The following is a 27,834-nucleotide window of genomic DNA, read 5'->3' on the forward strand; positions in this document are numbered from 1 at the left end:
ATGTATGTGATCTATCTATCTATCACCTGCCTGCCTGTGTATGTATGTATGTATGTATGTATTTAGGTATGTATGTATATGTATGTGTGTGTGTGATCTATCTACCAACTATCACCTGCCTATGTCTTTCTTTCTCTTTCTTCTTTCTTTCTTTCTTTCTTTCTTTCTTTCTTTCTTTTTCTTTCTCTTTCCTTTTTCTCTTTCCTTCCTCTCTNNCTCTCTCTCTCTCTCTCTCTCTCTCTCTCTCTCTCTCTCTCTCTCTCTTTCTTTCTTTCTTTCTTTCTTTCTTTCTTTCTACCTACCTACCTACCAACCACATTAAACCACATGTTCTCTCTTCTCTTTCTCCAGTCTCTGTATGTCTTTCCTTTTTGTTTCCTGATTTCTAATTCCCACCATGTTTCAGTGGGTGGAAACCCTCAGTTACCAGCCTTCTTTTTTATAAGAAACACAAGTCTTGAAAATACATAAACTTAGCTATACTATTCAAATTCACTGTTCTAAATCTTCTGCCTTAGGCTATGGATACCATGGATACCCAAGCCAACACTGCCTGGATCCCAAACAGCTGGGGATTTAGTCATTCCACGTGAACTGTACATTTTTGCTCCTCCCTTGGTATTTTATTGAAGGGTTCCAAGCAACAATAACAGCACAATGTTTATATAACAACATCATATAACAACTTAACTGTGACACAAATGCCACTAATTTACTAAAATTCACATTATGAACACATAATGGGAAAATGTTCCTCAAAACAGGAAGGTGAATATTAACCAGTGGGACAAAACTATCTTCAAGAGATAGGCATAACAGGAAAAGATGCAGTTCGGTTTAAGGGCCCTGAGATCAGAGTCTTATGTTTGCGTCTTTACAGACCCGAGGTTTTGGATGAGGCGGCTCAGGAAGGTATCCAGCCGATTCCTGGACCTGTATGCTATCAGCCCTCCCTTGTTGGCCCAGAGATCCACCCCAGAAGCACCTTTATTTTCCTTGTGATACAGCAGCTGTGGCAAATCCAACCCCGTGTCTGGACTTCTCTCTAAGCACTCTTTCATGTCTACAATGCCCCCACCCATGGCCCTCAGAATGGCGTGGGCGGCACAGGAGTCCCACTTATACGTGGTGTCCTCTGAGAAGATGTAAATGTCAGCCAAGCCCTGGACTACACAGAGGCTCTTGTAGCCAGCCCCCGCAGCGGGGAAGACGCTACCTCCGCACACGCGCGATAGAGCAGCTTTGATGGTGTCTTTTTCGCTGGTACTGATGACTGCAGAAAAAGGGCTGGCGAACTCTCCCTCTGAGTTTTCAGTCTGGGTTTCACTGTCGTTTTTAGAGATGGTGAGCGGCAGGGAATGGATGTTGGTCCCCATGTACGAAAGGCCCCAGTAGCATTGTCCTTTCCACCTGCAGGAAACAGGTTTAGGTGCTGATTAGCATGTTCGTTTTACTCAAATGCCTCAAAGCAAAATGAGTTTTAATGCTCCTGAGCCTATAAACGAACATCGAGCTACTAATTAATTCTAAGAATGCCGTGTAAGCACACAGCGGCCTGTGACATTATGAGAGGGGCACTAACATTTTAGAGCACTCTCATATCCAGCTTGGGCTAGCAGTAAAGTATGGATGCAATTTCTGGCCTCTAAAAACAATGGCAAAGCTCAGTACTGCTTCTGTCATTTAAAGTCTCCCAGGGAAAGAGATGAGCATCCAAGTTTATAAGTCCCTCACAGTTTCCCTTGCAGTCCTCAGGTCACACTCCAGTCACACTTGCAGTCCTTACTCCTTTTTATTCTGATTCACTTTGGCTTTTAACAGCAAGACTGGACTCATGTTGTTATTTTTGGCAACAACAGATAGCAACTTTGTTTAATCCACTTCCCCTCTGAGTCAGGTACCCTATTTACAGGTGAGAGGCTAGGGGTGGGGAAAGCAAATCACTTGCTAAGGCCACCTGGATCCTTAAGTGGTGGAACCAGCATTCAAACCCAGGGGCTCTCCCTTGAATCTGTGACCCCCTGAAGCTGGCCTTGGAGTCCTGTCTCTGGTGTATCAGTCTCTGGAGTGCTGGGCTCACAGGTGTGTATCTCCGTGCCCAGTTTTAATGACCGGTTAAAACATTACCAAAACATATTTGGTCTGAAGAAAACCAGAATAAACTCCAGAGGCTTAAACTTTAACGCCATCCTTATCTGAAGTAAGCTGATTGATTAGAACAGACAGTCCTATGTGACAGAGACTGCAAGTTTTTTTTCCAACGGAGAGCAAAAGATACTGCCTCTGTTAGGCAGTGCTTCAGCACAGAGGCTCCTGGCCATTCTCCAGGCTGTGATGGAATCAGTAGTAAGGCACGGAAATATCAGGCGGAAGAAAGCTGACCCTGGCAGTAGTTGGAAGGAGATGGAGTCGATCCTGACCACATCTGTCAATCATTCCACTGAACATTCTGCACATGTTGTTCTATAATTCTTCTATCATAACACAGAAATTCATCTGGCAACACAGTGGTGGCACCTACCCTGTCCCTGTATATCTGAAGACACTGTGTATGGCATTAATCTGTTTGTGTCGTTTTGAGTGAATTTTAGAAACAGGAATATAATTGCTGTATCTCAAATGCAAAGCTATGATCTCTCCAAGACAGTATTAATTTCTTCTAGAGTATCAGTGTGTACTTAAATCCTAACAAAACTATGCCCACTCTGGGACTGAAGATAGAAGGCATTTTAATCCAGCCCTGTGGACTCACAGTGGGAACGCTCCACAGAATCCACTCATGGGAACGCCACGTACTGTGGCAATCCTAACAAGCAAAGCTGAGGCTAGATGATCAAGACTGAAAACGTCCATCTTTTACCTTAAAGTAGTTAGATTTTGGGACACAAAAGGCTGATTGATGACTCCCATTAGGGGCAGGCCTGTCTGTAGGTCATACACGCCAATTAAAATGGTCACGCACTGAAGTCCGCTGGGGAAAACTCCTTGGTTGGATTTAACATTGGCAGAACCTTTAATATACTGATAGGTTGAATCTGGAAAACAAAAAACAAAAAACAAAAACAATGAAGCAAATGGACAGTTTGTTTAGAAATAGTGGCAACTCTCCAGGAGCTATGTCCTGTGTAAGTTCCCTTCTAATTTAGTAACCAATCAGATTTCACCTCCGGGCACTGCCTGCACTGAACCATTTGAACACTCATGTTTAACCTGCTTGTGCTGCAATATGCTTCATTCTGAGTGTATGAGAACTTTTAAAATTGTCTTAATTGTGTTGAAATAGGATTTCTATGGAGCACAGGCTAGTTAGTGAGATCTCTAACTGGAGATCTTTTTCCCTCTGCCTCTTGAAGCCAAGGACACAGTTACAATCCTACGGAACCTAGCATAGCACCTTGCATATCATAATTCCTCAAGGGCAGCTAGGCCCGGGGAGATGACTCAGTGGATAAAGTGCTTGCTTTAACAGTGTGAGGACTTAAGTTTGGATTTGCAGCACCAGTGTAGGATGTGAGGCAAAGTACATCACACTTAAAAATCCCAGTGTGGAGGATGCAGAGGCAAAAGGATCCGTGGGGTCTGCTGGACAGCCAGTCTGATGGAGTCAGTGAGCTTCAAGTTAGGTGGGAAAGCAATGAGTCTACAAGTCTGGCCCATATGTGCCCTGTGAACAGGAGCATATGCACAGACCTCTAAAAATGCGTTTAACTGATAAACTGTGGTAGGCTTGTCTGTTTGTTTGTTTGTTGAGAACTGTTACTAATCAGAGGAACAGTCTGAGATGGAAACGCCTTCTAGGAATCCATTAGACCTGAGATGGCCTATTATTGTTATCATTTGCCTCCCCAAGATGCAAGAAAGGAGATATTGAAGCCAGCATAACAGAGAAGAAGTTAACAGTGCTTGTGAGGGTTGATCTTGGTTGTCAAGTTGACTAGATTTGGGATCAACTAAGAGGCATGTGTCTGTGAAGGTATTAGCTGGGAGCATTACTTGAAGGTGGGTACAATCCTCCCGCAGAGGGAGTGGCACCTTCCAGTAGCCTAGCTGTAATGAGGTCTAAGCAAAAACAGGGTTGGTTTTGCCTGTCTGCTTTCCTCCTTGCTGCTGCAAGCACCTACTCTGCTGTTGCTGCTGCTGCTGATGGCAGCATCTGTCACTGAGGTTAGAACCTAAGCTTCTCTGGGCTGCCAACGGGGTCTAAAGTCCAGTGGTTTCTGGGAATTCTCCAGACTCTTAGTGTAGGAATAGGACTACTGAGGTATCCAGCATTGTAGACTGAGCAGCTACCAGCCTCTCCAGAGTGTGACAGCCATTGCTGGACGACTCAGTCCCTACCAATCGAATTAAATCTGCTTTGTAGCATCTATCCATTCTATTGGTACTTGGCCATCCTGTGAACTAGCACACAATGAAAGCTATGTCTGGCTAATGACCCAGAGAGCCAACAAACATCTCTTCAGGGTAGGATAAGGTACAGAAGATCACTGTCCCTCAGAATTGCAATAGATATCAATTTACCCTTTCATGACCAGAGATTTGGGGGGAAATTCCTAGTGTTCATATAGAATACGCTGCCTGAAGGTTATGCAGATAACTGATGCTATACTGTGTTGTGTCAATGTGCATGCAGGATAGGTGCTAATACAGTTGTCTGGCGAATACAGTATAATGAGGACTTCCAGTGTGTGAAGCAGAATTTACCAGAGAGATGGCAAAAGTGAGGAGACTTTGCTCCTAGGACTTTGATAGTGCCGTTGAAGAAAGGGGCTACATTTAAAAAGCAACACATTCTAATTACAATTTTACCACAAGAGGACAGGAATTTAATAAGCTATATATTGGCTTACAAGTTGCCCGAGACACATTCAGCTGTTTGGCTTGCCCCTGGGTTTTGACTGTTGCCTAACTGAATGAGTGGCCGATGATTTAAAGTTAGATTTGGGTTTAGTGTTTTGAAATCTGAAGATCTACCCTGTACTCATGTATGGTAGGGAAGCTGAATTGCACTGCTGCTACTTCACGGTCTCATGATTGGCCAGTCTGAAGTCACTTACAGATTAGTCAGTTCACACTGTGAATGCATGTGTGTGTGTGATGTATGTGTGTGTGTGTGTGTGTGTGTGTGTGTGTGTGTGTGTGTGTGTATGGCTCATAACTATGTATAACTCCAGTCCCAGGGTATCTGGGAAAATAAAAAATAAAGAAAACTAATAATAAAACAACTTCTCATAGTCATGACATGACTAAGGCACTCACAACCTCACAGCGGCAGTGACCACTGATGTAAGTGTTCATGGGATCAAGCTAGCCAAACTTTCATCACACGGGGAGGGACTCATGAGAAGCTGTTGGCAGCTGGCTACTAGAGGTGGGGCAAGTATTCTTTTGGGAAGGGTTGCTCCCACGTGCCAGTGGATATCCCCACACTCAGGTATCTAGTTGGGCAGCAGTAATTGGACTTAGTGAGTTTCTAAAATAAAAATAAAGAGATGAAATTAGGAGGGGAACATGTTGGGGAGGTCTGGGAAGAGTTGAGGGGTATGAGCTCATTTCACTGTATACATGCATGAAATAATAAAAAACACGACAAAACCAAAAATAAAATTCTTCCAGGAGATCTGGTGTTCTGACAGTCTCTATTTCTTAGAGCTGCCCTGACCCCTAAGAAGAACACTATGGGCTAGAACAAAGGTGGAAACACACTTGGAGCGGCTCTACACTTACCTATGGGATCCACCCAAATCCCAAGACTCTCCTGTGGGATGCTGATGTCCAGGGACTCCAGCGTGGGATCAGTTAAGTCCACATCCTCATGAACCACCTGAGCCAGCGCTTCAGATGCCAGCTTGTTGCCATTAAGGACTCTGCTGAGCAGCTCTGCTGTCTCCTCCTCCGTGGACTGCAGCTCCACTGTGATCTTTTCCCCTAGGGGTAAAGACAAACTGGAGCCACTGCTTCCCAGGCAGTCTGGGAGATGGAACAGCAGGCGGCAGCGGGCAGGGAGGGGGGGGATGGGCAGCTGAGCTGAACTCATCGGTTAGGTGCCACAGCAATGGTTCTGAAACCTTGCCAGTTGCCAGGATCACCAGCCATACTTTACAAAGCTGTGGGTGCTAGTGGCCCTACACCCTTCTACTCTGTGGAGAGGCTATGTTCCAGGACTCAGCCTGCTGCCCAGAAAAATGTCTACATGGACAAAGTTTTGCACTCTATTTAAGGGGCAGCACAGACCACATGGCATTCTTTAGCCTCTGATGATTGTTCTGTTACTTAATTTTGCCTTTGACTTTTCAAGCGTACAGGTTGCTTTGCCCATTTCGGAATGTTACTGGAAAGAACATGTATATTTTATCCACGTACAGAAATGCTTCTACTTCCTTCTGTAATACTGCTTGTAACAAAAAATGTTGCTTATGTTCTGTAATATCAGATGAAACATAGTAATTTTGAATGCAATAAAGACTTAGTGGATCAAAATGACACAAAAACTCCCCTCTGTGATAGCAGCTGAAAGCCGGGTGTTAGCTGGTCACCTCTCCAAAGGAAACAGAGAAAAGAGGCCCTGCATTGGCATCTCTTGAAATATGTACTTTGGGCCCCTGGTGAGTCTGGCTGAACTCATAGGTTAGGTCCTCTTTCTCCTGGGAGAAGAGAAAGAGGAGGCTGGAAAAGTGGGCAAAGTTAGCTGGACATGGTAGCAATGCCTAAAACCCCAGCACTCTGGAGGTGATGTCAGAAGATGAGGAGTTTAGATCCACCCTTGGCGACACAGAAATTAGAAAAGTCAGTTTGGGCCACACAAGACCCTGTCGCCACAGAAGTAAAAGGTATACCAGATTAACAGTAAAAAATGACAGCTGAGTTGAATACGGTTGGACACTCCTGTCATCCCAATACTCAGAGGAAGGCTTGCTTATGTTCAAGGCAGGCTGCGTTTCCTAGTGAGACTTTCTTAAAGAAACGGGCAGAAAAAAGGGTTACAGAGCCACACTCCCACCTACCCCAACAGTTCCAACCAGCAGCACCTGTGAGCTCTTTGGAACGGCTTCAGGCACCACCTGGATGTACAGAACTTTCAGGAAAGTCTAAGATCGGACGGGATCAGCACAGCTTAGGGCTCAGTGGGAATCAATTGGTCACAGTAATAACTGCTCGTGTTTTGTCTGTTTTTTTTTGGGGGGGGGTGCTGGGGATTGGGGTTGAGAGCAGGGTCTCCAGGAATGTCGAGCAGGTATCAACCACAAAGCTGCCTCCCCAGCCCACAGCAGTGACTGAGCTATCAGTCTCTAAAATATACTTAAATTTGTGTTTTGTTAGACTGTTAAAATGGGGAGCTAACTGCCACACACTTAGTGGTGCTTCCAGCTTACTGAAAATCATGGGCCATTCAAATGAGTATATCATATGCTTGAGCTTGGCCAGCTGTCTCCATTACACTTCGTGGGAAGCCCCATTGTGGTGCCAGCAGGCACCACAGACTCAGCCCCCTCTCCCTTGTTTCTCTGTCCTTTTACAAACAGGAAAATGAAAATGGAATGTTTTTTTGCCTCCTTAGCTCTAGACAAATGAAGCACTTAACTATTTATAGTCAAATGTAGGATTGCAAATTGAATATATTTTGAGTTAATCACAATACTTATTTCTAACTTTTAGAAGTTTAAATAAGATTTCTGTCTTCTGAGAGTCATAGAAATGTATATTAAGGGCTGGTGAGATGGCTCAGCGGGTAAGAGCACCCGACTGCTCTTCCAAAGGTGCAGAGTTCAAATCCCAGCAACCACATGGTGGCTCACAACCATCCGTAACAAGATCTGACTCCCTCTTCTGGAGTGTCTGAAGACAGCTACAGTGTACTTACATATAATAAATAAATAAATCTTTTTTTAAAAAAAAGAAATGTATATTAAAAACTTGCTAGAAGTCAAGCGGGCAGTTCATGTCCGTAGTCTCTGCTACAAGCCTGGACAACACAGCAAGGGATCACATCAAACAGAACAACAGAAAATAAAATAAAATTAAAAACTTGTATGAAAGGAATCTTCAGGTTAAGCCAAGTACCTTTACCAAGGTCCTGAGATGAAATACAGGGGCGACTGGAGCAGCACCATGCATTAATCCAGGACTGAGGTATCTGCTACACTCAGTCAAGAGTTGTAGAGTCCAGGGGACCCCAGATGGACTTAAACCCCACCCAGACGGTATCTTCTCATCCATGTAGGTGAACATTTTTCTGGGGCACCAATGGCCACATTAGATTGTCAAAAGGCTATAGAATTTTCCCAAAGGCTAGATCACACTTACTAAGAGGCTACACATTTAAATTTAGAATGATTCATGGGCTGCTGAATTATTCCGAGAAACCACCCCGCTTCTCTCTAACTTAAATGCCCTGGCATTCTGAGGTAGAGTCTAAATAAAGCTTCATACTTAAGCATGTTATGCTTCTTATCTCAAAAGCTTCCTAGCATTAATTTATGTTATGGTCTGAGTTAGAGATTAGAGTGGTATGATAATTACTACATAACACAGTAAGATTCTTATACTTACCCAAGTCATTTGTAAACTCATTGGATTCTTCTCCAAAAACTTTTTTCCCCAAGCCTGGAAACTGAATGAGTCAGAGTTTGACAAAAACAAAAACAAAAAACAAATGACAGAAAACCCCACCCCCACAATCAGGTCCTAAGAGAGTTCCATGAGCATAGTTAGATTTGAAACTCAAAAACACCCATTGCAGAAGTCAGCTTGAACATGGAACTAAGTCAGCTTGGTTCTGTGTTTAGTTTTCTAATATTCTCCTGTTCCTTTGCCAGCTTAGAAAGCCTACTCAGCGGCTGAGTCCTGGCTTCTGTATGTCCTTTCAGCTTTCTGCTGGAGAGCCACAGGACTGGGGATATATATTAATTCTGCGTCCAATACTACCCTGTGAATGCTCAAGTCCCCAAAATAATTCCCTTTTCTAAAATAGATTTATATATGTATGTGTATATATATATGTACTTTGTCTGCATGTATGTGACATCAGAAGAGGGCATTGGATCCCATTAGATGATTATAATATGTCACATGGGTGCTTAGAATCCAGCTCGGGTTCTCTGTAAGAGCAGCCAGTGCTCTTAACCACTAAGCCACCTCTCCAGTTCCTAAATAATCTAAAGCTGGAGAGAAGAGGTTGGAAGGCAGCCTCAGGTTTTATTTCTATTTTCAGGTGCATCTCTGTACCTGTCAGGTATGTCATTACCGTTCAGACTAGAAGATGACAGAAAAGAGAACAAGAAGAAAAAAAAGAAGAGAAATACTATAGTAACCTGTGACTTAAGCATCAACACAGAATGAACAGGGGACCAAATGAGACTTCTGTCTCATCTCTGTGTCATGCTCAGATAAACACAGTTCCTTCCTGACCCTCAGAAGACTCCCCCTGCCCCCAATACTGCTGACTGAGATGTTGCTGTTTTGGGGAAGGAATTGCTTGACAGCCTTAAACTTGCCCATTCCAGAGGGTCAAACCACCAATGGCCACACTGCCTGCTACTCTTTTTTTTCTCTTTTGCAGAAGAGAACAAACCTAGAAGAGCTGGCAATCTGCCAGTTTCCCAGCCCCCACACCTGCTTACAGAGCTGGTCAGAGGAATGCAGACAGAGGGGGCCTGAAATAGAAATATCTAAAGCAGTTCAAATGAAAAGTATTTGTTTAATAAATTCTGGCATTACTTCATGAACAATTGCCTGGGCTTGTTCGATTGTTTAGGGGCACATATCAACCCATAAAATGTTGATATATATCCAATCCAGTTGCCCAACCCGCCTTTGTATCCAAGTGTCTCCACTAGTAACAACAGAAAACAAGCTTCCTTCGTTTAGCTCACCAAAGCCAGGTAGTAAAGGGCATGAAGAAAATATAGTCTATGGAGATTTTATATAATTCATGTATTCTCTTCTCACACCAGTGGTCAAGATTTTACTGAATTCTACAGTAGTCCTCAGGTTTAAAAAGTTCAATAAAGATATTGAAATGTTTTATATTATTTTCTATCATAAAGCTCCATCCTCCCAAATTANAAAAAAAAAAAAAAAAAAAAAAGGGGAGAGTCATATAAAGGACAACAGAATGCCCAATGACACAGACTCAGGAACCATTTCCTATGTTCATGAACTCAAGCTGTCGTGCTGGGCGGTGTAAATTCAGGCATCTTATTCCAGCTCTCTGTGACAGCCTCATCCCCATAGAACAATGGTTCTAACCTTACAGAATTCTTGTAGGATTAACAAACTCAAATCCATGCAGCCCGGTACTCAGTGAGCACTTCTGTGCTTGCTGGTGTTACTGCTACCACTCAAGAATCCTGGTTGTCATGGCCATATTTTTATAGTGGAATAAAGGGAGATTTTGCCTAATTCCAAGCCCATAACCATGGTAAAACATTAGATAAATGGTTTAGCTGAGAAGCCAAACACTGCTCTGAAATAAGTGAGTCACACTGTGGACACACAGAGGGAAGCTTCGGGGGCCCTCGGGAACATGTAGCTCAGTGTGCTCTGGTGCAGAGAGCAAATATTATTTATTAACAAGAAACCCATCAATAAGTAAAAGGATCAATACCATATGCTCAGGTTAGGAGTCTGAGCGCCCTCAACCTGTTTGCTTTTGTATACTTCAATGATTTCCTGCAAAGATCACTTTAATACTGTAATAAAAATAAGGGCAGGGCTGCAAGTTGTTTCTTTGAACCTAAGAGAACATAAGAATCAGTAAAAGGCCCGCTGTTTATTCTGAGGGGACCAGAGGAGGCACGGAGGCAGGTGTCCCTGCAGCTTCCGTGGCCTGACCTCTTACCTTGTTCTCCATGTTTTGTTTTATAACTTCCTGCACCAGCACATCCGCCAGGGTCTTGAAATCTGCAGCAAACTTCTTGTTCTTCTCTGCACCTTTCTTCTCCTCAATGAGCAGCTGGAAGAGGGTCTCCTGCTGCCGGCACGCCCTGGCGATGTTAGCAGCCTTCTCGGACACACGAAGCAGTTCCAGAAGGATGCCTGACATTTCTAAAGCCTGCTTCTCAGCCTCACCCACCCTCTGGCTCACAGCTGCAAGAACACAATATGAAAGAGAAAGCAGTTCAGGGAGCGAGTGATGACAGGGTGCCTCTCCCACTAACACATAGCTGGCAGCAACCTGTCAGGGAAACTGGCTTGCTAGTGAGTCACCACACCAGTCTCAGCATGCAAGACTGCAGTTACCATCTAAATATTGAAACAAACTTATTTCTCAAAATTCTTGTAAAGCAGTTACACTCTTAAAGAACTGAATTTTCAGTGAAAGAAAAAAGAAAAGGCTTTGAATTAGAATTTATGTTACAGGGCCATCGCAAGACAAGAGTATCACAATGTCAGAGGAAAGGCAGATTCTTACAAGGACCTTGATCATGACACAGCTTTATCTCAATTACACTGATGTAATTCTCCTCTCTGTGAGAATGGTGAGGGATGACAATCAGGCTGCCAGAACCATGTGCTAAGTGGATGAGCAGCAGGCATTGCGTCTTCCAGACTCTGAGGCCCACTTTGGGGCAAGCACTATAAAGCAGCTCACAGCCAACTCCACTCAAACCTTCCAGTGACATATCCCATCTGCCACCAAGCAGCAGCCTGCACACCAGAGCAGGGGGACTTGCACCTTGTTAGACTTGAGAAGTTCTGTCTTCTAAGAACCATGTAGTATGCCTACATCATTCTTTCAGTTCTTTCTTTCTTTCTTTGTAGCCCTGGCTGTCCTAGAACTCATTCTGTAGACAGGGTAGCTTGGAATTCAAGAGATTCGTCTGCCTCTGCCTCCCAAATGCCAGGACTAAGAGTGTGTGCACCACCCCTGGCTCCTATCTACTGGATCTGCCTCGAAATGCCTCTGTGGTACTCTTCCTGTTCAAACTCTGAATCGCTCTGCTTCTTCTGTTGTGAGGATTACCCCGCCCTGCGTGACATACAGTTTGGAAACGGAAGCTCAGGGGGTTGAGTAACTTCTAAAAAAGGTTCCACAAGACTAAAGCGTGGGGCTCAGAACTGCTCACACACACCCCACATCAGGGCTCTTTATTATCACAACAGTTTCCTCTATGAAAAGAAGCTTGAGGCTGGGAACCACTCAGCTGTGAAAACCTTGATGTGGGGGTGTGGCGAACTGTTAGAGCCTGTTTGTCTTAAGTTTGCTCAAAAACGATTTTTTTTTTCTTCCTAAGGAAACAGTTCCTCAGCAGAAATGAAGGAAAGATGACCGTCACAGGGAGATGTCCCTTGTCACGACTGCAGTTGCTTTACTGCCAGTGGCCGTCTCTGGAGGGCAGTAGTAGACAGGTGCTAACTCCTTGACACTGGAGACACAGGCTTCCAGGGAGCTGCTGACATAAATGTACCAAATCCCACCCAGGACTTCTTTCCTCAGTCAGTAACATTAAATCCTTCCCTAATCTCTGGTAAGAAAATAAGAGTTAAAATATTTTCATACAAGGCAGATTAAAATTATTTAAAGTAGGAAAGACATGTTTTATTTTGGGCTTGGGGCAGGTTCGCTCTCACGTTGTCAGATCTACAAGATAACGCAGAAGAATTCAAGCAAACGCAGCTCCTCAAAAGCCCTTTATTCTTCATTTCCAGAGTCCAACCTGTTAGAAGATTCATTTACTTTGATCTGGACCTACACATCAAGAAAAGTAGCATTCACATAGCAAAGCCACTTGAGCTCGGAAACAGTTTACTGCATCCATTGTATAAATACTAGCCACAAATGATGTCATAGAACAATACAGAGATGCATGCATAGTCTCACTGTAGCACATGAGCCACCAGAGTAGAAATGTGGTGACCATAACTTTGATTTATTAGCAAACATTCTGCATTACTGTAAGAGCAAAGAGCCAATGAACCGAGGGTATATAAGTTCCTTCTCATTTAGAAGCATCACGGGGACACAAAGGAATGCACTCTGGACTTGAGCAAGTGATCACATTCAACAGCATTAAATCTAATCTTTATCCCTCCCCCATCTTTTTTTTTTTTTTTTTTTTAAATCTGAAAAGAAACCACTATAAGCTTCGGGTAAGAAAATACTGGGCAAATTTCCACCCAGCCACCTCTGGGAATCCAGAGTTCCCCCTCCCCCACTCTGGTCCTGACTTCTTCATTTTCCCTACCTGAGCAGGTATTACAAGGATAGGATATAGCAAGTATAGGAACTTGGGCCAAGAGGAGAGAATGTTCAGCTGTGAACAGCAGATGGTGATGCACCAGAGGTCTGGGCTCTAGAAATTCAGAGTTCCACTTCTGAGTTTTCAGATCCTGAGTCACCCGACTGTGTCAACTGTACCCTCTTTCTCTTCTGGCCCAGGACACCACTGTCACATTTTGTCAGAATCCAAGTTCCTTGTCCAATTTCAGTTGAGACGTTCTCCAGCCCGCATAATCAACATAGCACTTTTCCAGCTCACTTCCTGTCTCTGGGGTCCCACGTCTCCAGAAAACAACCTCCGATAGCCTACATACAGAACTTTTTAAATTTCCAGCAGTGTTCCAAGTCTGTAGTCCTTGCCTGGGAAAGATGGAAGCAGGTGAGTAGCTTAGGCCCAGAAGTTTTCGACCAGCTGGGATAACACAGAAAGTCCTTTGTCTCCGTGTACAACTTTCTAATTAGATGGTTGACCTACTATTTTCTGGGAGGGAAGCTCATTTCTTCTCCTAAACTCACCCTTAAGGGTTTCTATAAGCTCCTTTCTTATCTCTATCTCTGCCCATTTATCTTAAGTTTGTTCAAGCAAGTAAGAGCCTTGGGCACTTAACCCATACCTGGAATTCTTGAGACAAGTTGTTTTTGAAAAGAATTGGGGACAACACTGGCACAAAATTTCCTTGGGTTTCTATGAAAATTATCTTTCAAATCGCTTTAAGAAGCAAATTTAACTGATTTGCCTTACTCAGTCTATACAGCCTCTGTTGGAGGCCAGTTGGTAGGAGCCTTAGTGAACCTTACAGCGAAGATGATTCACATTCAGGGTTAAGCAAGTCTGCGCTTGTTAGTGGTTGCTTTTATTTTTAGGTAGGTGTGTATGTGTGTGTATGTGTGTGTGTGTGTGTGTGTACATTTGCACGTGCATGCACTTGTGTTATTAGAGTAAAGGCATAAGCATGCCTGATAAATACTCTATACTAAGCTACATTCCTGGCTTTTGGATTTTTGTGAGGGACTCACGGTGTATTGAGCTCAGTTTGTCACTAATTGGCAGTTGGTTTCCCTCTTACTCTCAGGAAATCCCTTTCCTCAGCTGATCATTCTCACTGTCAAGTGCCATGCTAGGGACCTGTTCACTGTCCAGTGATGTCCCTCTAAACCAACTGCATGGCAATGGTGATAGGGACAGACAGAGGCTTCCATCATGACAAATCCCTATGTATTCATTTGCTGTTTAAGACTGGGTGGCCTCCAGGTCAGAAATGTGTTTCCTCACCACCCTCTGTGTCCTCAGCTGGCCTCTCCTTTGTGGGCATTCAACTCTGACATGTTTCCCTCTTCTTATAAAGACTTACTCAGACTCAACTAGGGCTCACCCATGCGACCTCATGCCACCTCTAGAGAGATCCTTCCTCCCAACAGTCATTTCTCAGTGTTCTTAGAGACTTGACTTTCCACAGACACCAAAATGCATGTGTGCTCAGGTCTTCCTGTAAGATGGCTCAATATTTGCATAGAACTTAAGCACTCCCCTGACACTTTAAATCATCTCCAGATTACTAACAACATCTGGCTCACTGTAAATAAATAGGTGTCCAACTGTATTTAGGAAACGACAGGGAAGCAGTTATGTGTGTTGAATCCGTACACACATTCGTCAAATGTTTCCCACTCAGGGTTGACTGAAGCCAGGGGCAGAAGGGTGGGTAAAGACACTAGTCTGCACAGTCACAGACTGAGGTATTGGCATCAGGACTTCAGTATTCCAGTTTTAGAGAAGCCCAGTCCCATTCTTAGTACCTCTCCTGAGAGAGGCCAACACAACCGGCCCCTCCATCCTTTGCTTTCTGGCTAGATAGTAGTAAAAATGGGATAACTTTTCTTCTTCATTTGTGTGGTCAAGAAGTTTATTTCTACGAGACAAATTTTCTTCTATTCTAGCAGCTAGCCCCTAGAGGTCAGTCCACTAGGGACACAGTGAGAACATCTTTATCGAAAGCCTTGTTCTATAATGATCTACCAAGTCATGACTGAGTGAAAAAGGCTCGGAGAAGCTTCATTCTTCACATATAACACACAAATGTCAATACATAGAAGCATAATACAGACATAAAAGTATGTCACAATGTCAGAATTAGAATCTCTGGCTTTGGGGAAATTTTCAAGTCTAGTTGGAAAAAAAAACTGAAAAAAATAATGAAATAGGTCAGTCAAAAACAAAACTCAAAAAACAACAACAACAACAACAAAAAACAAGCAAACAAGCCAGAGTGGGGACTGGGCTGGCTCAGTCTGTAAAGTGCTTGCCACACAACCATAAAGAGCTGAATTTTGGTCCTCAGCATTCAGAGAGCTGAGTGTGATGGTACATGTCTGAGCACAGCTGTGCATGCCTGATTACAGTGGTGCATGCCTGAGCATAGTGTTGCATGCCTGAGCACAGTGGTGCATGTCTGTAACCCTAGCTTGTAGGGTGGAGGCAGCAGAGGCAGGTGAATTCCTGGAACTCACTGGTCAGGCAGATAAGTGGAACCAGAGAGCTCAAGATTCACTGAGAGACCCTGTCTCAAAGGGTAAGGTAGAGAGTAACTGAAGACACCCAAAGTTGTCCTTTGATTTCCCCATGCTCCTGCATTTACAGCTGTACACACACACACACACACACACACACACACACACGCACACAAATGCAGCCCACCCCCTAAAAAAAAATCCAAAACAAAAAGCTTTATTTACAAAGACAAGACTTGTGTTCAATTTCTACCCATTCTCTTGTCTCATTAAAACTTTGGAGGCAAGTCAGACCTGGCTGCAGCTTTGCCTGTGGTCCCGGCACTCAGGAGGTAGGAGTAGAATGATTGTGAGGAAGCTTAAGGTGAACTCAAGGCCAACCTGTGCTACATAAAAACCCTTCTCAAAAGATAACCGATTCAGAAGTTTAAAAATCAGATCTGGGTCTAGGGATGTAGCGTAGTATTAGAGTACTTGCCTAGCAGGTATGAGCTCTGAGTGTGACCTCCCCCCCCAGTATAAAAAGAAAAATAAAATTATCAGAATACTTTACAGAAATTTAAGAGGAAATGAACAATATAATGTGAAAGGCACAACACGCTTTGCAATCAAACTGACCTGTACTCTAAAACCGGTTCAGCTGCAACCTAGCTGTGTGGCATCCAATGATTTACTCAGCCTCTCTGAGCATCTCCTCACCTGCACTTGGAGGATAAACCTTACCTCGCAGTGATGTGAAATGAGGTATCTGGAAAGGCACTAGCTCAGACTACGTGCACACAATAGGTACTAAATGGCAGCTCTAACTATTGAGTTCAAGCTCACAGACACCACAGTCATATGTTCTTCCTTGAGAAAGTACGAGGCAGGCGAGTTATGTGGGTCACTGAAACCTTCACTTAAAATTTACTAGTTCATTAAATCCCAGAGCCTGGGAACTATTTATAAGGCTTTGAACAACCTAGAATAAAGTCCCTTTATGAAGGCCAGATCTGCTCACTTCAGTTTCTGAGTTATGGGTGGAAACTCTGGCTCCTGAATGCCACGTGGAGACTCTGGCCTCATCTCAAACCATCTGAGGGTGGCCTGGGAGAGACACTTTTCTATGAAGGGCATGTTTTGTTGGGAGACTCTTTGAAGATTCTAGGGCCCAGGGATCTGTTCTGGCCCTAGCTGTGCCAGAAGCTGGCCATGCATCTTTGTTGTCCACAGCTAGAGAAGCACAAGACTTCATCTCTATTAGGGCCCTCAACAAAATGGGTGGCTCTCACAAACAGCTGAATAGTTCATGGTGTCTCTGTTGTCATCCCCTCCTTCTGACATAATCTGAGTCTGCAGAGGCCATGTCTATGCCCCTTATACACCGACTGCATCCCAACCCCACACAACTCAACACCCTAGTCAGTCTTTTAACTACCTCCCAAGCAACGGTGATCTGAATTGGCTATACAGATGCCCGGCTCAATAGACAGTTATGGCAGAAGGAGGAACGGTTCGGGGCCCATAGAGTACCTGGGTGTTTTTATAAAAGAGTGCTTGTTATCTCTCTCAAGGGTGTGCAGCTATCCAGGAGTCCCTCTAGCATGAAGAATGCCAAGGCGTAGCTAAGGCTCTGCTCAGCTCACACTCTGCTATTTTGGGGGGATAGACTTTGCCCTTTTGCTATCTTTGGGGCTTAATGTCTAGAGGCTGTCCTGGAAAAAGGGAAAGGGACCGGGCCAGTGATGGCTTAAGGATTACGAGGACCTGGGTTCAATTCTCAGCACCCACATGGGTGTCTTACAACCAAACATCCATACATCCAGTTCCAAGGAGTCAGATACTCTCCTCTGACCTCCACAGGCACCAAGCATGCATTAAGTGCCCACTCATATATGCAAGCAAAACACTGCTACACAAAAATAAATATTTTTAAAAAATTAAAAGGAGGGGCAGGGGAGCAGAAGGCAGGCCCCAGGAACTTTAGACCAGGTTGTGTACAGGTTGTTAACAGTAACTGGGCTGATGCTCGTGGAGATGTGCAAGTGCTCACCGGGCCACCTGGGCCAGAAGAAACAGAACCACAAGCATCACCAGAGACTTACACTCCTTTAAAGCTTCTCGAAACTAAAATGTCTTTTCCTTTATCAAAAGGAAAAGGTTGAACTTTATCAAAAGCCAGCATTACAGTACGGGACTGTGTGTTCTGTGACCTGGATGGTATCTCTATGACACTGTCTCTGTGCCCTGGGCACACCGAACACTTTCATATGCCATTCTCCCTGGTTCACAGGCTCTCCTCTCTCTTTCTCTACCCCTTTAAGTGTCTACCAGTCTTGGAATTCGTTCAAGGGCAAGAAACTTGAATAAGCACCTCATAAAAGATACCAAATTTCTGACAACACTTGGTCAATAAACAGGTGAGAATCTCTACCTGGAAGGAAGGTAGAAATGCACATAAAACCTCAACATGATATCATTACATGTGGTATTCCCAAAATTAACCTGTAAGTCCCACCCACCCGAGGACCAGGTAACTTCCTGGAATTCTGGAAGTTGTAGGTTCTTGGAAAAAAAACAAGCTTCACAGGAGTGTATGGTTGCCTCTAGGATAATCTTTATAAACCCCTGGAACACATGTCTCGGGACCATTCAGCTGGGAAATTATAGGGAACGTCCCTACCAAAATCCAAGTCTTAGTCAGTATTTAATATTTAATAACTCCTGTTTTAAATTTGGTCCAATATGATGCAATTGTTTTATTTTTCCAGTAAATCTCAGCATTGACAGATGTCCAATAAGACTGGCATTAAAAAAAACAGGAAAGTCTGCATCTCCTTGAAGGACTGGAGCAACGATCTCTTAGGAAGTGGTAGAATGAATGGTGCTTGCACAACATCCTGGAAAGTCACTCTGGTTCGTTGAATGTAAACATAATCCTCCCTCCAGCAATTTCCATTGTTCACATATACCAAATAATATATGCACACACACATTAAAAGGTGGGTTCAAAAGTATTCACGAGCACCCTTCTTCCAATGAGCTAACGCTGGCAATAACTCAAATAGCCACCAATAATAAAATCAAGCCAAGAACATAGCATTCACACAGCAGTGGCGATGAATACATACAACAGGCAACAACACAGAGGCCGCTCACAAATCATTCTGCCATTAAAGAAGGCAGCCATGCATGTGTGTCCGTGTGTCAGTGTGTGTGTGTGTGTGTGTGTGTGTGTGTGTGTGTGTGTGTGTGTGTGTAAAGAAAAGAGCCTCCAGCAGAGCCATTTCTGGATCCTTCAGCTCTGGCCCTGGGCTGAGCAGAAGTGTGCTATATCTCTAACCCTGATCCCAAACACACTATACATTTGCTTACTACCTGTGTTCTGTGTGGCAAGATACTGAAAACACACGTGATTTCTTACAACTCTCAGGGCATACTCCGAGGTGTTCAATAAGTGCTGACCAATGAGTTTCCCCTTGGTTTTATCAGGACAGAGTCCGCCCTTGCCTTGGTGTTTAGCATACTGGGATTTTTATCAGCATTACCCAGGAGCTGTTAGGCACTTGGGCCATATTTGCTTACAGGAAAGTCTATTTATACTCCATATTGATTATAAAATTAAAAAAAAAAAATCACTGGATGGCAAACAAATGAACTACATTTCTTGAGCACTGAACCAGAATATGAAATTACACTGTCTCATTTATAGGCAGCCTATGCTTAATTTAGATAATAAATCATCAAAATAGTAAGTTAAATTGCTTTTGTTATAAATGCCATTAAACATGGGATATAATGACTGGGAGTAGTATCTCAGGGTTACCACACTTGCCTAGCATGAGGGAAGCCCTAGGTTTTTCTCCAGAAACACAAAACTAATTGATTAATCAACTAATTAATTAAAGATGAGAAGATTTTAACTGACCATGGTACATACCTGTAATGCCAGCAGTCTGGAGACTGGAGAAGGAAATCTGTAGGTCAAGGCCAGCCTGGGCTGTGCAGTGATGCCCTGTATCAAAAGCAAACAAAAGGGATTATAGACATGAATGAACTTCACACTATGATTTCCCTTTTCTTCTAACTTGCAAATGGTGATGGCACACCTGGCACTTGTTAAAACAGGTTAGTCTAACTCACTGTAGTTCTGAAGAAGCTAAAGGTCTACATTAGCCCCTGTTCCTCCCCCTCTCCCGTCTCTCCCTCTCTCCCCTCACCTTTGCCACCAACAAGGCTTCACTATACAGCTCAGTCTGGTCTCATGAGATCCCTCTGCCTCAACGACCTCCCAAGCACTAGAAGTATAAACGTAACTTATAGTTTTGATTGTTGTTGACCACATTTAGATGTTTGTCCTAGTTTGCTTCTCTCTGAGTGCCTTAAAATGTTGACCAAAAGCAACTCGAGGAAGAAAGGGTTTATTTCAGATTACAATCTACTGTCATCCAGGCAAACCAGGGTAAGAACTTAAGGCAGAACTTGGAGGCAGAAACTAAAGCAGACACCATGGAGAAATGCTGCTCACTGACTGGCTGTTTCTGGCTTGCTCAGCTACCTTCCTCCTACAGCCATAAACCACCTGCCCATGGATAGTACCACTCACTGGGGCGGGGGCCTCCTGCATCTATTAGCAATTAGTAAAATGTCCCACAAACTTGCCTACTAGATAATCTGATGGTGGCAATTCCACAGCTGAGCTTCCCTCTTCTGAGGAGTTGAATCTACCCAAGTCCTTCTGAACTCTCCCAACACGGACTGGAAGTACCAACTCATTTAACAATTATTCTTACTGTCAATATAGACCACTCAAGTGTGTTGTAGAAAAAGACCCACTGTAGACCACAGGAAAGAGACTTCTACTCAACACCTTTAAATCCTAGCATGTGTCTTAGGGAGATAGAATGTACATCCTGTTTAGAAGGCCTCTACAGCTCTGGAGTGAGGACCATGGTTCCCTAGGAAGATATCCTGCTACATTACCCCCCTCTGCTTTACCCCTTGATGACTGACTGTATGCCCATGACTGCCACACCCACCCCAGTGAAGCCTGCATTGCAGGCCCAAAAGCTTGGACGCAGTCCTGAGGCAAAAAGTTTCATGGAAACTTAATCTCCTGGAGCCTTGGCATGCCATAGCATGAATGCTCCAAACCTGTCCTTGTGTTAGTTGGTGAATGGATCGATCTGTGTGCTTTCTTTCAGTATTGTTTTGTTATAGGTGCCTCCAAGCAATGACTTGCCAAATACCTAAGCAAAATTGAACTTTACTTCCTGGCCTTCACCAATGTCCTAGGCAGTCCTTGAGTAGACCCTGGGCTTGGAATTCAGTAAGAATGTTACCTATTCAGTAACATTCAGAATTGCCTCCAGTATTGTAAGAGAGATAATGTAAGAAATCAGGTATTACTATCTACTACATAGAGTTAGAAATTTCAGGGCAAGCTTAGCAAAGTAAGTTTAGAATTCTTATTATAGTTATGTAAGGCAGACTACATTACTTAATAGAAGAAAGTCCCCCACAAAATCACTTAGAATAACAGCTGAGACACTCCCATATACAGGAATTTACAATGGTTTAAGAAGAAGATTGGGCTGTGGTTTAAGGAGAAACTAGAGTATTGCATTATTCATGAGAAGGTTGGCTAGAGTAGAACTCCCTAATTAAAACTATTGCTTGGGAGTGAAAGCCCTTGCCCCAGGAGCCTAACAACCTCTCACCTGGCTTCTAAGAATATAGCTGACCTTAGATAGAGCTGACTTTGTCTCAGTTGTTATATTATATCGCCTGATTCCTGCCAGTCTTTACATATGCATTCCTCTGTTTTGTGTAAAGAGTCATTAAGCATCCAGTAACCTCAATGTACCTTGGCTGATGTGTCACCTAACTTCCTTATTCTCTTCTGTATTATAATCTGATGCTCGCTTTGAGAAATTACATTCAGATACAGCACTCTCTCTGGTGTCCTTGTCTGTTTGTCATCCCGCCAACTCCTTGTCCACCTGATTACCAAAATCCTGGTTCCCCAAGGGTTGGGGGACCCACTGAGTCCAGTCTGAAGCACATGATCATATGATTTAAACTGTAGAGGATCTGTTGGCTTTATTTTGTAAACATAAAAAGGGAAAATATCAAAGAAGCTGATTGGAAAGGATGAGGTCTATAGTCTGTTCCAATTCAAAACTTCCTCGATCTTTACAGTTACTATTTGTGTAAAAGAGGTAGGAGAATATCATTCAGCCTTAAGAAGGAATGAAATCCAAAGCTTGATGCAATGAAACTTTAAGATTCTATGCTGTTAGATAAGTCCACCCTAATGTACAAGTATTCCATTTAAATCAAGTACCTATACTAGTCATGCTCATAGCAACAAAGGCTGGGAGGGGTGAATGATGGAGGACTAGTGTTTAATGAGTTCTGGTTCTTCAGATGGGCAGTGCTGATGCTACACAATGTTGTGAATGTTCATGGTACCAAAAATGTATCTGAGAAAATGGCTGAAATGATACACCCTGCAAAACAAAACTATTAGGCCACAGATATGCCTATCTCAAATGTGTTTGTCATTTATCATCTACCTATGAAGGTATAGTGAATATTTGTTGATTGAATTTTTTAAAAAAGTAGTTGGGATAAGAGTTTAAATATGTAGGGAGGCTGGGCATAGTAGTACACACATTTAATCTCAGCACTAAAGATGCAAAGGCAGGCAGATCTTTGTGAGTTTGAGTCCAGTCATGTTAACACAGTAAGACCTTGCCCCCCCCATATATATATATATATATATATATATATTGTTTAACAAGTTCTTTGTGTGTGTTTTGTATGTGTGGGTGTTGTGTGTGTGTGTGTGTGTTAAACAAAGAACTTTGTTGTAGGTCTCAGTGTTGATTTTGCACAGCAATTACACTGATTTTTAATAGGCCGTGTGTTATACTCCTGGGTTTAGTTATGAGTGAAGGGGTTACTAAAAATATAAAAAGAGGGCAGGAAGGGCTTTACTAGGGCACCTCCTGGGCACATACTCCTCACTATGAAGCTGTCAAATGCCTTCTAAACAGGATACACACTCTCCTCTCCCCAAGATACACTGAAGGAGTTGTCAGCAGTGGCTGATTTTCGTTCTGTTAGACATGTTTGAAGGGATTTTATCACACCAAAACTGAACCTGGAAAGGATTCTTTATTCATTATTCAAACCTTAGAACTATTAGAAACCATAAGCTGAAGGCATGCTTCAAAGAGTTCCCTAGATGATGGTGATGGTGATGATTTCTTTCTGTAGAAATAAATAACTTCACCCAAAACACCTGTCCCAAAAGCTGCAGGTAGTTACAGATCATAGGCTCCAAAGTGCTGTTGTCGGGCCTAGCAGGACAGAACCCACATTCTTTGTTCTCACTTCGCGTGCGCGCGCACACACACACACACAGAGGTAAATATTCGTATGTTGTTTTCTAACAAAAATCTCAATCATTCGATTTTACCAATGAAGACTTGGGAGCCAGACACTGGGGTGAGAGCCTGCTAGCTTGGAGAGGAAAAGGAAGCACCCAGCTGACCTTCCTCAGCAGATGTCCCAGAAAGAATGCCTTCTCTCATGGCATCACAAAAAAAAAAAAACTCTTTCAAACTGCATGCCCCTGCCTTCTGTCTGTCTCTCTATCCCACTCTCCTGGCTCCCTCTTACTCGCTATGGATTTTTCTTAGTGATCCTGTGCTCACACCCTGTCATCTGGTTGCCTGCTCTGCCGCTTCACCAACTTTAGATAATTTTATTTAATCCTGTTTACAATATTCAAGCAGAAAACTCTTGGATTAAAGGTGTGTGTTAAGGCTGAGCAACACTACAACAAAAAACAGTTTTTTTTTTTTTTCTGGTAAATAATACAATCTTGGGATGCACAGTGTGATCAAATGCAACACTCAATCACAAAAAAAAAAAAAAAAAAAAAAGTAAGCTGCTACTAAAGAAAACCCAGAGCATCACCATTTACCAAGTTATGTTTTCCTGAAGCAAAATTAAGATTTGGTCATTTTAGTTTCCTCCGCTGGTTATTTATACCAACGGGAAGCTTATTGTTATCACATTTAAATATCACTGGAAAAGTTAAATTAGTTTAAACTTAGATAATTAATTTAAAAGATTTAAAGTATTCAGCTCTAAGCTTAGCATGGTGGCGCTTTAACCCCAGCACTTGGGAGCAGAGGCAGGTGGATCTCTTGAGCTAGCATGGTCTACAGAGTGAGTTCCAGGACAATCAGAGCTACGCAGAAAAGCCCTATATCCAAAAAATAGAAAAAAGAATTTAGTTGTTTAAGGTTAAAACCAGCATGCAATTAATATCCCTTTCTAACAATGGAGGAAGGAAGGAAGGGAGGGAGGAAGGGAGGGAGGGAGGAGAAATGGAAAGAAAAATAAATTCGAATGCATTCCCCATTGTGATCATCAACCTTAACGGATATTTTTATTCTATGTTGTTTGTTTTTATATATAAATGGCTATTTTTATGGTCAAGTATAGGGTTTTTTTGACAGGTTGTTAAATCATTTCAGCAAAAGCTATAGATAAATTATTTGAAACTGCATGCTGATTTTCTTCTTTCATCAGAAAGAGGTAACGTACATCTACTATGTGATAATATCGGCGCAATGTTTTCCTATGGACTACTGGTCATTGTAAATTAAAGATGCATTTATTAATTATGTATTAATAAGGTGGTCAGAAAGATGGCTCCTTCAGCAACATGTCTGTTGTACAAGCATGAGGAGCTGAATTCCAGTTCTTGGTACCCACATAAAAAGCCAGGCTTGCCTATAATTCCAACACAGGGACGGGAGCAGAGAGCTCCTGGGATCTGTAGCAAGCCTCACTGAATTGGGGAGCTCAGGTTCAGTGAGGCCCTGTCTCAAAAATTAAGTTGGAGAATAGTTGAAGATGACACCCAAAGTCAACCTCTGGTTTCCATGAATGAGCACACGTGTGTGCACACACACTGGAATGTTTACATACAAATATACCACACATACATAACAGCAACAATAGAAGATTCAGTAATCAGAACATTCCTATAACCCTAAGACTCTGGAGGAGAAAGAAGAAAAAAGAAAGAGAATCAGTTCAAGACCAACCTCAGCTACCTATTTGAGGCAGCCTGGACTACATAAGACTATCTTTTTAAAAATCCACTAATGGAAAAACTTAATAATATGAAAAGACTTGATTAACATTGTATACATCATGATAGAAATGAAATCACCAAAACATGTTTAGAAACATACACTTACAACAATATGTATTCAATCACCAGAATGTTAAGATATGTAGATTTCTTAAATGGGTAATATTATATGAATAAATATTATATTAATAAAACCACAGTTTTATTAAAGAACATTTTATATAGATGAATCCTGAATCACAGCTATTCACAGCTTAGCAACAGTGAGTTCTCACCTGCAGATTTCAGGACTGCCTAGGTTTTTGTCATTGCTTATCCTTTTAAAAAGTTACCATCTCTGTCCCTTTTAATTTTATTTTTAAATTATGACTTGTAAAGTACTAAGTTGTGGGGTATGGATGGAGCTCAGTCGGTAAGGTGGGTCCCAAACATGCCTGGGGCCCTGGGATCCATCCCCAACCTTGCACAATAACCTAGGGTGGTGGCACACACCTGCAATGCCAGCACTGGAGGGAAACAGGAAGATCAAGCTCAAGGTCATCCTCTGCCTCACAGGGTTGGAGTCCAATCTGGGATACCTGAGACCCTTTTGTAACTAAATACTAGAACAAAAACAAAACTACCAAGTTGCAACTAAGTATCTTTTTGTGTATGTGGTTGTGGTATATGAGCATGTGCATGCATGCATGCATGGTTCAATGTTTGTAGATGCATGTGTGCATGCATGTGGAAGCCCAAAGCTAAAGTTTGGTGTCTTCCTCCATCACTCTCCATTTATTGATTGTAGCAGGGTCTCTCACTGGACCTGGAGCTCACTCCAGCTACCCTAGCTAGTCAGCCTGTCCTAAGAATCCACCTCTGCATCCCCGATGCTGGGCATGTTAGAGGAAGGCTATGCCTACCCACCTTGTGTATGGGTTCTTGGGACAGGGAATACGTCTTCAGTGAGCCATGCTCCACCCCCTCTGTTTAGCCTTCTACTATTATCTTCCATTGTTAGTAGACAGCTAAGTTTAGGAAACACAACTCCATACTAATTGTGAGAAACAGGAAGCAACACTTTTATTTCCAGACTAACCCAGACAAAAGCGCAACCCTGAGTCATTCTGAGCTTCTTAGTATTTTAACGAAGACATTTATACAAGACTCCCACCTGGGAAAAGTCCACATATGTGCCGTTCTTTAAAATGGAAGATGTTTGTTTTTAATTGATGACTTATTTATCTTTTAAGCAGTTTTGGTGTAACATGAAATAGAATAAGGCATCATTTTTCTAATTATTATTCAAGGTTGAAGTAAAAGAGGTAATACCTATATAACAATTTACCTTTATTGCTTGTATTTTATTGGCCTTCTGTGTCTAATAATAAATTAGCATTTTTCTCTCCAATTACTCCAAGTACGAGTATAATCTAAATGTGCAATAATGAACTTCACACTACAGAGTGAGTCTAAGGTACAAGTGGTGGCTTAGTTCAAAAGCTTGCAAAGAAGAGTTCTTAGTCTATTCAAAAACTAAAGTGTAGCTTTATGCGTCTTTCACAATCTTCTTCATGACAAAGAATTAACTGCAAAAGTATTATAAAAGTCCTTTAAATGTAAGTTCTTAACAAAACAGCAAACAGGCACGTGCAGGGGTTAAAATGGGCTTTCCCATTGCCTGCATTTTCCCTTTCATTCTGTACTTTCGGATGCCTGACTGAGGTCATCTAGCTAGCCCATCAGCCAAAAGTAGTCCCTGGGGGTTTGTTTTCTTCCTTAGATTGTTACCAGGGGTGGACAACTGATTAAAACTGGGAATTAAGGGCAACGAGCCAAAAAGAAAAAGAAAGTTTCATTCTGCATGGGATACATACACATTAAGAGTCCTGTCCACACGGCCTCAAGCCGCAGTCCTTTTGAAGCGAACACCCTCACACAGTGGGCAAACTTCCATGTGTTCCGGTCCTAGTTTTAAGGACAGACATCTCTAAAGTACACACCGTGCTTGATAACCTGTATTCCCGGGATTTTTCCTCATGTCTGACAGTCCATATGATTTTTACCAAAGCCCGGTTAGATGATTTAGATGACACCCTTCTATGCTGTCCACACCCACTGCCTAGACACGTCTCACAAAACCATACTTCAAAATGTAGAAAAAAAAATGACAAAGAGGCGAAGATTTATCTAAATATACCCCCAGTCTGTTTAGTCTACACCCATCCAATGGGTCTCTAGAGGCAGTCAACGTGGATCCATGCTAGAAGCATCTCTCAGGCAAACTGCTCCCCTACTTCTTGACAGCTACGCCACCTACCCGTGGAATCTGGGCCTCTGCTTTTGACCATTCTCTGATCAGCTCATTCAACCTAGAGGCTAGTGGTAGGAATGGAAACAACAGGGGAAGAAAGTTGCTTGCTACTCTGAGGGCAATCGGATTTCTTTCCGTGGTTTCTGCAGAGCTAAGGGGGAGGCGTGATCCGCGAGCTCAGCCTCTCGGTTTGGGGTTCGGGCTCTGTGTGGGAGGGCACAGCCAGGCCGGAGAGGCCTGGATGCAGCGACCGGGTACCTCGCAGGCCCAGGCGCGGAGACCAGTAGCCTTCGGCGCCGGAGACCGACTCACCTGCCCTCTGCAGAGGCGATGGAGCGCGCGAGGCTCGCAGGGACCCAAATGCGCGGAGGTGGAGACGCTGGACACGGGGGAGGGGTGGCGAAAGCAGGAAAGCGGATTACCTAAGCGAGGATGCGGAGCCCCGAAGGAGGATACAGCCTTTCCCGGAGAAACGGAAGAGGCGGAGGAGGGGCGAGAGAGGAGGAAGGGAGTGCCAACGCCTAGAGGTGGTCGCGCTGGGACCTGGTGCAATCCTCCTGCGGCGGGCACAGCCGGAGGGCGAGCAGCCGGGAAAACACCGGAGGTCACAGTAGCGAAGGCGGGGAGGCGCCCTGCCTCTCTTGGCTCCAG

General features: G+C 43.2%; 1 protein-coding gene across 3 annotated transcripts; it reads right to left on the reverse strand.

Moving 5' to 3' along the window:
- Nucleotides 1-328: 328 nt before the first annotated feature.
- Inpp1 (inositol polyphosphate-1-phosphatase) lies at nucleotides 329-27,834 on the reverse strand. 3 transcript variants are annotated; one of them, XM_029539402.1, is made up of 7 exons: nucleotides 27,606-27,834; nucleotides 19,650-19,724; nucleotides 10,841-11,088; nucleotides 8,551-8,611; nucleotides 5,728-5,928; nucleotides 2,861-3,035; nucleotides 329-1,410 (listed from the first exon to the last, which is right to left on the reverse strand). In XM_029539402.1, the coding sequence occupies exons 3-7, from the start codon at nucleotides 11,042-11,044 to the stop codon at nucleotides 861-863; spliced, it is 1,191 nt and encodes a 396-aa protein (XP_029395262.1). In that variant the 5' UTR covers nucleotides 11,045-11,088; nucleotides 19,650-19,724; nucleotides 27,606-27,834; the 3' UTR covers nucleotides 329-860. The 3 variants fall into 3 exon arrangements, with proteins under 3 accessions (XP_029395262.1, XP_029395261.1, XP_021054424.1); XM_029539401.1 differs by having other exon boundaries at nucleotides 27,496-27,834; XM_021198765.2 differs by lacking the exon at nucleotides 19,650-19,724 and having other exon boundaries at nucleotides 598-1,410; nucleotides 27,496-27,834.

Source organism: Mus pahari, chromosome 5 (assembly GCF_900095145.1).
Source record: "Mus pahari chromosome 5, PAHARI_EIJ_v1.1, whole genome shotgun sequence".
In the NCBI taxonomy this organism is placed as follows: Eukaryota; Metazoa; Chordata; class Mammalia; order Rodentia; family Muridae; genus Mus; species Mus pahari.

What these genes read in the sequence shown, in the direction of transcription:
- Inpp1 (XM_029539402.1), bottom strand. Translation starts at nt 11,044, where the DNA reads ATGTCAGGCATCCTTCTGGAACTGCTTCGTGTGTCCGAGAAGGCTGCT. An exon ending in AACAAAACATGGAGAACAAG is followed by an intron (nt 8,612 to 10,840) that starts GTAAGAGGTCAG and finishes TGACTCATTCAG; the next exon opens with TTTCCAGGCTTGGGGAAAAA. An exon ending in TGAGTTTACAAATGACTTGG is followed by an intron (nt 5,929 to 8,550) that starts GTAAGTATAAGA and finishes CTTTACCCCTAG; the next exon opens with GGGAAAAGATCACAGTGGAG.